Below are 12,500 nucleotides of genomic sequence, written 5' to 3' on the forward strand. Positions count from 1 at the left end.
TTAGGTTAGGTTAGGTTAGGTTAGGTTAGGTTAGGTTAGGTTAGGTTAGGTTAGGTTAGGTTAGGTTAGGTTAGGTTAGGTTAGGTTAGGTTAGGTTAGGTTAGGTTAGGTTAGGTTAGGTTAGGTTAGGTTAGGTTAGGTTGGGTTAGCTTAAGTTAGGTTAAGTTGAGTTGGGCTAGCTTGGGTTAGGTTAGTTTGGGTTAGTCAGATGTTCGGTAATAACACAATATCCTATAATCTTTTTCAAACGTAAACAATGACCTTAACTGACCTTTGACAGCGAGGGAGGGAGAGGTGGGGGAAAAGAGAATGATGGAGAGAGAGTGCGATATAGACAGAGGGAGAGAAGAGAGAAAGAGAGGGGTGGGGAGAGACAGACCGACACACACACACACAGACAAATAAAGAGAGATATGAATAGAACAGACATGCAAGAAGTCACCCCGATATGAAATAAGAGATAAGTCGAGATAGAAGATATAAATAACACATCACAGACTGAGATAGATAGAAGGATAGATGAAAATAAATAAATACTTGCAAATATAGACTAATAGATAGATATAAAGCCATGAAAGTACTTAGACAGTTAGCGAAATAAACATATGCACTCTCTCTCCCTTCCAATTTCCTCCCCGATAAAAGTAAACACAAATATTTATTCCAATTCTTGCGTCCTCGCCTTATCGGGGGGAAGGTCACTAATTGCCATTTCACGCCACTTGGGCAAACAAACAGACTAAATGGAAATAAACCTTTATAAGATAAATAATAATCATAATAATATTTTGGCGTGGTAGCATCGAGAGTGTAAATTGCTGATTTAATCATTAACGCATTTCATTTACGTTTTGGTCATCAATGTTATCTACAAAATAGCGACAGAGGGAGAAAGAGAGAGAGAGAGAGCGAGAGAGAGAGAGAGAGAGAGAGAGAGAGAGAGAGAGAGAGAGAGAGAGAGAGAGAGAGACAGAGAGAGAGAGTGAGAGAGAGACAGAGAGAGAGAGAGAGGAAAGAAGAGATAGCTAGATATATAAAAAGATTAGGAGGGAAAGAAGCAGGAATATTTACATCTATCCGCCCAGAATCTTTTTCAGGACCTGAGACACGGTTAACTTCTGAGAAAAAGAGAAAGAAGAAAAAAACTAAACCAAGAAACCCATAAAAAAAGAGAACAAAAAAATCAACAAATCGAACAAAGGAAAACATGTCCCTCTCCCCTTCCCCTCCCCCCCCCAAAAAAAAAGACAAAACAAAGAAAGAGAGAGAGACAAACAGACAGACAGACAAAGCCCCTCCACCCCACCCCGCCCCGACCCCCAACACACGCAAGGAAGAGCACAAGAATGTCACCCACAGATCTTCACAACTCATGCTCCCTTGCCTCGCCTGACGCAGCTGAGGTGACGTAAGAAACAGAACTCAAAACTTAACTCTTACTGAATTCCTATTAATAGATCGGTGGTTTCCCCTCGTCTCGATATATTGGGCGGCGGTCCTTCCCCTCGACGTGTCAGAGGGGAGAGGGAGGAAGGAGGGAGAAGGGGAGGGAAGGGAGGGAGAGAGGGAGGCGAGGAGGAAAGAGGGAGGAGGGAAGGAGGAGAAGGGAGGGAGGAGGCGGAGGAAAGAAAGGGAAAAGGAGGAGGAAAAGAAATGAAAGAAGAAAAGAGGGAAATAAGAGGAGGAAAGGAGGAAAAGAAGGGAAGAGGGTTGAGAGTGGGAGGAGGGAGAGAAGAGAGAAGGAGGGAAGGAAGGAGGAAGGAGGAGGAGGGAGTGAAGGAGGAAGAGGTCGAGGATGAAAGGAGACGAGGGAGGGAGTAGGAAGGAGAGAAGAGGAGGAAAGGAAGAGAGGGAGGAAAGTGAAGGATGAGAGAAGGAGGACAGGGGGGAGTGAGGAGGAAGAGAAGAAGGAAAGAGGAGGGAGGAGGAGAAAAGAGAGAAGAAGGAAGAAGGAAGGAGGGAGGGAGGAAGAGAGAAAGAGAGAGAGAGAGAAAGAAGGACGAGAGTGAAAGGAGGAGGAAAAGGAGAGAGAGAGGGGAGAGAGAGGAAGAAGAGAGATAAGAATAAAGGAAGAGGGGAAGAAAGAGGGATGAGAGGGAGAAAAGGAAAGAGGGAGGAGGGAAAGAGGAGGAAAAGGAAGGAAAGAAGATAGAGAAAAAGGGGAAGAAGAGGAGAAAGGAAGAAGCGAAGAGAGAGAAAATAAGAAAAAAGAGAGAGGGTAGAGGAAAGGAGGAAGGAAAGGAAGAAAAAGAGAAGGAAGGGAGAGGATGATAGAGAAAAGAAAGATGGGAAGAAGGAGGAAAGAAAGAAGGTAAAAGAAGGAGAGAGAGAAGAAAAGAGGCACAGAAAAAGGAAGAGAGAGATAGGAGGGAGTAAAGAGACATAAAGAGTGAGAGAAGAGAGGAAGACAGGAAGGGAGGGAGAGAGAGAGAGAAAGAAAGAAGAAGGAAAGAGGAGGAAGGGAACAAAGAGGGAAGAAATAAGGATGACACAGAATGAGGGAAGAGAGAGAGTAATAAATAGAGAGAGAGAGAGAGAGAGAGTGTAGAGAGAGAGAGAGAAAGAGAGAGAACAAGAGAGAGAGAAGATAAAAAAAGAGAGAGAGAGGAAAGAATAATGATAGAAAGAGAGAAAGATCAGAAAGAGAGGAAGGAGAGAGAGAGAGAGAGAGAGAGAGAGAGAGAGAGAGAGGAGAGGGAGGAGAAAGAGAGAGAGATAGATAGATAGATAGATAGAGAGAGAGAGAGAGAGAGAGAGAGAGAGAGAGAGAGAGAGAGAGAGAGAGAGAGAGAGAGAGAGAGAGAGAGAGAGAGAGAGGGAGAGAAGAGAGGAGGGAGGAGAGGGAGGGAGGGAAGGGAGGGAGAGAGGGAGAGGAGAGGAAGAGGGAGAGAGAGAGAGAGGGAGAGAGAGAGAGAGAGAGAGAGAGAGAGAGAGGGAGAGAGAGAGAGAGGAGAGAGGGAGGGGAGAAGAGAGAGAGAGAGAGAGAGAGAGAGAGAGAGAGAGAGAGAGAGAGAGAGAGAGAGAGAGGGAGAGAGAGAAAGAGAGAGAGAAAGAGAGAGAAAGAGAGAGAGAGAGAGAGAGACAGACAGAGAGAGAGGGAGGGGAAGGGAGAGGAAGAGAGAGAGAGAGAGAGAGAGAGAGAGAGAGAGAGAGAGAGAGAGAGAGAGAGAGAGAGAGAGAGAGAGAGAGAGAGAGAGAGGGAGAGAGAGAGAGGAGGGAGGGAGAGAGGAGAGAGGGAAGGAAGGGAGAAGAGAGAGAGAGAGAGAGAGAGAAAGAAAGAGAGAGAGAGAGAGAGAGAGAGAGAGAGAGAGAGAGAGAGAGAGAGAGAGAGAGAGAAAAAGAGGGGGATATAGATAGATAGATAGGCAGATAGAGAGAGAGGGGGGGGGGCGAAGAAGAGATAGACAGATAAATAGATAAAGAGAGAAGCAAGGAGAGAGGCATAAATATTTATAACATCTATCCACCTAGAATCTTTCCCAGGAACTGAGGGACGGTTGAATTCCTAATGTTGAACAACCATCGATTTATTGATGAAGTCAGCCATCCATTCCCTACAGAAAATCACAATCATGTTACAGTAAGAGAGAAAGAAACATGATTATCGGGTATGCACGTTCTCTTCATCTTTGGCAGACAGAGCGTAGACAGTTTACAGGAAATGTATTTTTATTTTCTTATATTTTCTTTTGTCCCTCCGAGGAATGTCATATTCTCGCCAACAAAACCTTGCATTGACCTACAAAGCTTGTTTACACGAGACATTTTAGCCTGAATCGATTTAGCTTTGTCTTTCAATAATCTCCTGTACTTTACTTGTATGTACGTAGCTGGTTGTAATTAGGTATAAAAATAGATATGAATGATCTTCTAAGCCTTTCTCTTAACAATAATGTGTATTCTGCTCGTAAACCTAATGTTTAAAATCCTATATTTTTTCTTTATTTCTATAATTTATTCCTTTATATTTTTATGATGATATCAAATATACATATCAGCAACATGTATAGCTTCGTGGGTCTTTCATTTTTTTTATTTCGTTTATCTTATATGAATCGATTATGCGAATTGGCTTGGCATTCCGACCGCCTCGAAGCGGCCGGAAATAGCAGGGTGTCTGGCATGCAAAGGGGTAACTTGTGTAAACTAATATCGAATCCTGTAATTTCCCTTCTTATCTCACGAAGACGAAACCATTTATCAGCGTATCACTTTTGTTTAATTGATTACCATGACAATTACTCTCTGTTTCTCTGGGTATTAGGTTACAGTTATGCAATGAAGTTTCTTGTTACAGATTCTTGTTACAAAGATGGTGTGCTCGTATCCACATGTGGGGCTCTTCTCTCCATGCTTCTTCAAGAACGAATAAAAAACACAAAAAATAACGAAATAATATCTATAGAAGACACTTGACAGCCATCCTCCTAAACACATTTCCGGAAACAGAAATTAACATCCCACTCACAGTTTACAAGACAAACAATTTTGAACAAAATGAGAGTAGTTAAATGTGACGAGTATGGCTGACGAGGGGCAGGGGGAGGAGGGAAGAGGTTGGGAGGGGAGGGAGGAGGAGGTGGGGGGGAGAGGGAGAAAGAAGGACGGGAGTGGAAGAAGAGAAGGAGGAGGAGGAGGAGGAGAAGAAGAAGAACAAGAAGAAAAAGAAAAAGAACAAGAACAAGAAAATGCAGAGTGGAAGAGGAAGAGGAGTAAGAGGACAAGATAGAGGGATGAAGATGAGGAGGAGAAGGTAGAGGAAGGAGGAAATGGAAGGAAGGAACAGGAGGAAGAGAAAGCAGAAGAGGGAGAGAAGGAGGAGGAGGAGAAGAAGAAAGTGGAGGAGGAGGAGAAAAAGTAGGGGATATAGTAATAACGACATCAGCAATAATAATAATGATAAGAAGAGGAAGAAGAAATAGAAGAAGCAGAAGAGGGGAAATAGAAGAAACAGAAGGAAAGGGAGGAGAAAGAGGAGAAAAAGAAGAAATGGTAGTAGTAGCAACAGAAGTAGCAGAAGGCGAAGAAGGAGCGAAAGAGAGTGAGAAAGAGATAGAGATAGATAGATAGAGATAGATAGATAGATAGGTAGATAGAGAGAGAGAGAGAGAGAGAGAGAGAGACAGACAGACAGACAGAACGACAGACAGACGGACAGAGACAGAGAGGGACTTAGCCGAAGAGAGAGAAATAGAGAAAGATAGCGAGAGAAGGGGAATAGCTTTGAGAAGGAAGAGGGGGGGGGGGAGAGCAGACCCCTCTTATTCACAACCTATTTTTAAAACCCTCAAGACGGGAGGCCAGTCAGTGAGCAGAGCTCGCACCCAAAACACTCTCGTGTGTCTCTCTCTCCCTCTTTACCTCTCTCTCTCTCTCTCCCCCGAGTTCGCACAAGCCAACACAATGGAAACGCTGCCTATGTCTATGGATAGGGATTCCCTGATACAGTTACTTTCTGAAATTGATACAGTGTTATTAGACTGTGATGGTGAGTATGTTTATATATCTTTATCTTTCTATATATATGGTGTATTTGTATGTGTGACCTATATGTTTCAAAGAGGAACTCTATTAGATATCGGGTGAAGTGGTTTTGAAGTGGATTTAGAAAACGGATTATGAATTTGTCTAGTGTATGAAAAGTGTAAACAAATGAAGTGTACTATTTAAGTAGTGTTGAATATTGGACTGAAATAAGATAAAAAAAAAAAAAAAAGTACACAGAAAACGGACACCAGACCAAAGCAATGCCTATTTTCAGGCCGTTGACCTATTTCGCGGAGTTTAAAATTGGCTGCGGTTAAAAATAAGTTTTCCTGCACTCAAAATTCAGATTTTATTTACTTTTAAGTGTTCTTCGGGGGAAAAAATGTGGATAATAATTAGATGTGACTCATTTTGTTTATTTCTTTACGAATGTTTATAAACATTATGACTAAGTTATATTTAAAATAATTAACATACAGAATTTGAAGGCTTAATTAAGTAAGTAAATGATAGTTCGAATGAAGAAAAGACAATATTGAATGATAAGTATTTGTGTTTACAACATAAATATATGTACTTTTATTATCTTTATAGTGTATATATGTTTTCTGTCTTTCATGTTTTATATCCCATTAGTTAGACATGTGGTATATATGGCAGCAGAGGGGTATAACTAATATATGATATATATACTAAAATTTTAGGTAACTTTATAAACAAAATATAACAGTTATGACCCATAGAAACATTTAAAAATAGATAACTTTGTATCTTTATCATGTAAGTTATTCATACATATTAATTTTTCTGCTATTATCATCACAGTGAAGAACAATATGACATCTTATATACTTATATGATTATCTTATTTTTTATTTTCTCTTCATTAACAGTAGTGAAGGCAATTTTCATTTCATTTGGCCATTGTTACTTGACTTCATTTTCATATCATTAACAATAAAAAATCTCACTTTGATCACATGAAGTCAAGTGAATATAATTTTGCATTTAATTAATACAGGGAAATTACATCACTCCTGGAAATTTAACTTTTTAAATTTCATTAGCAAACAGATGTATTTCAGTTAATCTCAGTTCCAATACTCATCAAATCATGTCTAATTTCCAAGATAATTGCATCTTCCTTTCACAAAAGAAACTAATAGATTTTACTTTATTCTATCAAAATTATAAATTTTCTTTCTTTTTTTATTCCTCGTAAAAGAAATCTCTCAGTTTCCATATTCTAAACTCAGCACATCACATTAAAACTACTTTTGTATCTAAAACTAGATTTACTCACTAAAATGAGCAAATTCTAATTTGGCTAAGCTTTTAAATCTAATAAACTTTTCCCATCAAAACTAAATAATTCTCATAAACCAACCATATAACTACCTTTCCCTGATTTGCCTTTCTATTCATACACTAAAATAAGGTAACTAATGGATCTGTCAGTAAACCCTGACAAATTTTTCCCATAAATCCTGTAAAATATTCTCATTAATCAAACATGTAAACTACCTTTTCCGATATACCTTCATTTTCCTTCACTAAAACAAGCTAACTCTTATTTGGTCTTTCAAGAAACCATAATGGACCTTTCCTATTGAAACTAATGAACTATTCTCATTAACCAACCACATACCAACCTTTCCCTAACATATCTTCTCAAATATACCTTCCTTTTCCTTCACTAAATCCATTCCAATTATCAAACCCCATACCTATTTCTCCCAAATATACCATCATTTCAGGTGTACTATGGCAGGGAGCTCAGGGCATGGACGTCATCCCTCGCTCTCGTGAAGCCCTGGAACGCCTCAAGCAGATGGGAAAGAGAGTATTCCTTATCACTAACAATTCCACCAAAACCCAGGACCACTACTTTGCAAAATGCCGACAGCTGGGATTCAATGTGGAGAAGGTGAGGAGGGCCGTGGACATCGAGGAGGAGAAAGGAGAGAAGGAGAGAAGGAGAGAAAATTGTGGAAGGGAATAAGGAGAGGATGAGATGTCTCACAAAGAAGAAAGGTCAGAGATGATGAAGGAAAGAATGAAGAAGGGAGAGTGGGAGAGAGATAATAAGGGAAGGAGAGAGGGAGAGAAAGAGAATAAAAGGAGAGAGGGAGAGGGGAAGAGATAAAGGGAGCGGAAGAGAGAATAAAGGAAATAGCAAGAGATGGGGAGAGAGAATGAAGGAAGGAGAGAGGGAGAGGGAGAGAGAATAAAGAAAAGAACAAGATAGAGGGAGAGTGAACAAAGGGATGGGAGAGGAAGAGATAGAGAGAACAAAGGAAGGAGGGAGAGATAGGGAGGAAGAATAAAGGAAGGAGAGAGGGAGGGTGAAAGAGAATAAGGGAGAGAGGAGGTGAAAGATAGGCAGTGAAAGTGAAGACAAAGGAAAGAAAGAGGGAGCAGAGAGAATAAGGGAAAGAGAATGAGAGAAGAGGAGAATGAAAGGATAAAGGATAAAGATAGGGAGAGGAGAGGGGAATTATAGAAATAGGATAATTTGATAATACAATGAAATATACAAATGTGTTATTGAATCTCATTCTAATGTTTTTTTCCTTTTCAAAACTTTTTTTTTCTTTCCTTCTTTTTGAAATCTCAGAAGGATTTTTGTTTTTTAATTTGATTAATTTATTGTTTTTACCTTTCATTAAAACGAAAAATGTCTTGAGTAATTTCAGCACAACCCTTTTTCTCAACCTGACTTCATCCACAGATATTTTTTCTTTTATTCTATAGTTCTCCCTTTAATAACCCAACTCATTCTCTTTTCTCCCCTTCAACTTAACTCAAAATCCATCGTTCATTTCCAGGACCACATCCTGAGCTCCCCGTACATCGCAGCACAATACCTCAAGGAAATCGGCTTCGACAAGAAGGCCTACATCATAGGGTCTCCCGGTCTCGCAGAGGAAATTCAGAAAGTCGGCATTACTACCATTGGTACTGGTGTAAGTACTGGACTGTTCTGTGTGCTTGATTTTTTTCAATTATTTATTTATTTATTTTTTTTTTTCTAATAGATATTTTGAATAGATGTTTTAGTCTATATGAAATGAGGCGGTTCTTTATCGGTGTGTTTGTTTTCTTGATGTTTCAGACAGTAGTTATAAAAAAAAAACAAGGAAGTATTTAATTTTCCCATCTATGATTTATGAAACTTTCTCTCCTCTCTTCCAATTCCAGAAATTGTCTCATTCTTCCTTATTCTGTCTGTTCTTTATCCAGTTTCCTCTTTTTCCCCAACCATCTGTTTTATCTTCCTCTCCTACTGTTCCCTAAAAAGCAAGATATTTTGTATCCAAAGCTATATATTACAGCAAATGGTTATGTGTTCTGACAGGTACAGGGTATTTACAGCTATTCAACCTGTGATTTCTTAATGCATGAAATATATCAAATAATCTCTATGCTTTGAAAGTCTTTATAGGAGTTCAGATCTCTCACAGGAATTACTTACAGTGCCACAATACCAGATGCATTGCCGGAGTTACTTACAGCTCCAGAAACAACAGTTTACTTAACAATATCTCTATGCAAAGTGTGCTGATTTCAGTTTCAGATCATGGTGAATTAATGGCCAGTGTAGTCAACTAATATGAAGAATCTTAGGAATGAATCTACACTTGATTTCAAGTCAGTAGCAGCTTAGTGCTTGAATCTTTCATCTGTAATCAGTTCAGTAATGTCGTCTACAACTTTAGAAATGTCATAACCAATGAATAACATGCTCTCTTGGTATATTATTGATATTATGATCATCTTTAGTGCTTTTCCCAAAACCTTGAGTCTCTCTCTTGTAATCAACTCAACCATTTCTCGTACGTGTTTAGAAAGTTGATACATAACCAGTACATAACACCCTGTTTTGGTTTATTATCAATATTATTCTTATAATTGAATATTTGCTCCTTTTCTATACTTTCACTCACACAGTTGGAAGTTTATTTAACACTGGAGCTAAGTAGTAATAGTGCTGGTGTGTGTTTTTTCATAAAGAGATGTATGCATCTTGGCATACAGGTATTAGTATAAAAATTTACTATGTTTATATTATGCCTTATCATAGTTTATTAATCTTTAGGCAAATGCTTTATGTAGTAACAAGAATTTTCCTAGTAAGCCAATGTTAATTGTACTGTAGATACATGAAAATTATATGGTCATGTAAATGGAGAAAAATAATATGTGAATGGATACAAAAATGTATTGATGGATGGATGAAACTATAAAAGTAGATAAGCTGGAAGAACAGATAGAAAGATAGACTGACAGACAGGAGAATAGAGCAAGAGATAAAATGAATGGTTGTGTGAGGGAATGACTGAATGAGTAAATGCCTGAATGAATGTGAAAAGATAAATGTATGAATGACAGTGAAAAGATAAAAGTATGAATGATTGTGAAAAGATATACGTATGAATGAATAAACTGACTAATGGATTAATGAATGAATAACTAGATATTTCAATGAGGGAACAAAAGGGTTAATCACTGGATAGTTGAATAAATTACTGATGAATTGAGTATTGAACTTTGAATGAATTTGATAAGAGGAATTTATAAACAAAACACCTTATAGTTCAGTTTATTTGTTATATTTTTATATGGTTGATATAATGGGAATATATGATTTGTATTAATATGTATGTTGAAAAAAATCACGCAAAGATTTTGAAATATAATTTGTTTTTGTTTTTTAAATGATTTTCACTGAATGCATTTAGAATGAGAACTTTTAGAATTCAATTACATTACTACTACAGCAGATCATAGCCAATCCTAATGGATAGAAAAATAAGGAATCCTGTAAAATTCTGATAATCTACTTATTTTTGAAAATGAAAACATACATGCGCACACACACACACACACACACACACACACACACACACACACACACACACACACACACACACACACACACACACACACACACACACACACACACACACACACACACACACACACACACACACACACACATACACACGCACACACATGCAGACATACACACACATGCAGACATACGCTCACACACGCACACACACACACACACACACACACACACACACACACACACACACACACACACACACACACACACACACACACACACACACGCACACACACACACACACACACACACACACACACACACACAGACACACACACACACACAGAAAGTAAACAAACACCAAATATCAGACACACACAAAGTCCCACACACAGACACAAACATACACTCAAAAACTTTCACACACACACAAATTCAAACATCCACCCCCCCCACACACACACAATCATAATGAAGCTAAATTATTTTAGAAGCATCCCTGTTTAAGTAATCGGCATTACTGAAATCTCTTTATATAAAGGATTTCAAAAACATTAAATGCTTCCTCATACTGCATAACAGACAATGAGTAGTTAGGGCATTAAAAGATAAGCCTGAACTGTAAATCAATGAAATTAATGACTGCAAGGGGAAGTTAAATCAAGTGTGAATTTCTGTATGTTAATAAGAAGCAGGAATTCCATATAAAAATACATTTAACTGAAAATTCATAATATGCACTTCCTAAATGCCACATTACTTGTTTCATTTGCACTGCCTGTATCCACCACAGCTGTAACTACTGTACTAGTTCCAATAATAGATAATCACTGACCAAAAAGAATACTCATTCACCGAGAGCAATAACAACAAATACCTGGATTCTTTTAATGCTAGTTTCCTTTATTTACTGATGCTGTATATGCTGTGATATTCAATGCCTAAATGTATTTATATCATGAATGTCGGATCAGGCAGTATGAGATAAACTGGCATAGTCATGGTACAGGGAAGATGAATTTTGGGGAAGAAATTGATGTATATTTCCAAAATATATGACCCTGGCAAAAACCTATATCCTATAATACACATGTATTCACATATTCAGTCTTACAAGATTTACAGACATTGAATGAGTAATCAATAGTTTTAGCCTGTCCCCTTTTTAAGATATCTGCATTCTCACTTCCAGCCAGAAACAATTGAAGGCCCCCTGTACAATGCAGTAGTCGAGGGAAAGTTAGGGCTCGACCCTGGCGTTGGGGCCGTAGTCGTTGGTTTCGACAGAGACTTCAACTACGACAAGCTCCTCCGCGCCACATGTTACCTCAAGGACCCAGACTGCTTGTTCATAGCCACCAATACTGATGAGAAGTACATAGTGCAGGGAACCAACTATCACTTGCCAGGTGAGCTTTGAATGTATGTGTTTGCTCTTCTGTTTATGTTTTTATAGAGATAAATATTCATATTTACAGCTTCAATATTCCTGAAAGATATATAGGTACATACTTCCTTGTAAAAGTAGACAGTAATGGCTACATTATTATGAACATCTGTAGAAGAACAGAGAATGTAATATGCTATACACAATTACCAGATAAGAAGTTAATTAGAAAAAGTGCATCATTAAATTTCTAAAAAGAGAAAAGAAATTACTAAAGAGGAATCAAAACTATAAAGATATCATAAACTTCTTAACAAAATAAAATACAAAACTTTCAGCTGCTGGAATCATAGTCAATGCCATAGAGGCAGCCTCAGAACGCCCAGCACGCGTCATGGGTAAACCTTCGCTCAACATCTTCCACATGCTACAAGCTCGTTTTAACCTCCAGCCTGAGAAGACTCTGCTCTTCGGGGACACGTAAGTCAATTCACAGTTTGAGGATGAGGGGCTGATGCTATTGGTGGTGGTGGTATAGTATGTTATTGGTTCACATAAAGTTATTTGCTGTGTGATAAGTTATGTTGTTCATGGACTCAGTTTCATATTGTAATAACAAAACTAAATGTAGAAAATTAAAACATAAGTTATTCATAGATAAGTAATTATTCTCTTGGCATTGTGTTCTAAAATAATATGAGACCTATACCACACCAAAAAAGGAAAATAAAAATATAAAGGCTATTCAAAACATGTTAGGTTTCAAATTCCTAC

General features: G+C 38.2%; 1 protein-coding gene across 1 annotated transcript in view; it reads left to right on the plus strand.

Moving 5' to 3' along the window:
• Window positions 1–5,290: 5,290 nt before the first annotated feature.
• LOC113800622 (glycerol-3-phosphate phosphatase) overlaps window positions 5,291–12,500 on the plus strand; it is a 7,674-nt gene continuing 464 nt past the window's right edge. Inside the window, exons 1-5 of the mRNA XM_027351415.2 lie at window positions 5,291–5,488; window positions 7,245–7,414; window positions 8,316–8,453; window positions 11,532–11,748; window positions 12,065–12,206. Of these exons, the coding sequence (XP_027207216.1) occupies window positions 5,404–5,488; window positions 7,245–7,414; window positions 8,316–8,453; window positions 11,532–11,748; window positions 12,065–12,206 (752 nt within the window). The 5' untranslated portion in view covers window positions 5,291–5,403. The remainder of the gene's footprint in view (window positions 5,489–7,244; window positions 7,415–8,315; window positions 8,454–11,531; window positions 11,749–12,064; window positions 12,207–12,500) is intronic.

Source organism: Penaeus vannamei, chromosome 3, assembly GCF_042767895.1.
Source record: "Penaeus vannamei isolate JL-2024 chromosome 3, ASM4276789v1, whole genome shotgun sequence".
Classification (NCBI taxonomy): Eukaryota; Metazoa; Arthropoda; class Malacostraca; order Decapoda; family Penaeidae; genus Penaeus; species Penaeus vannamei.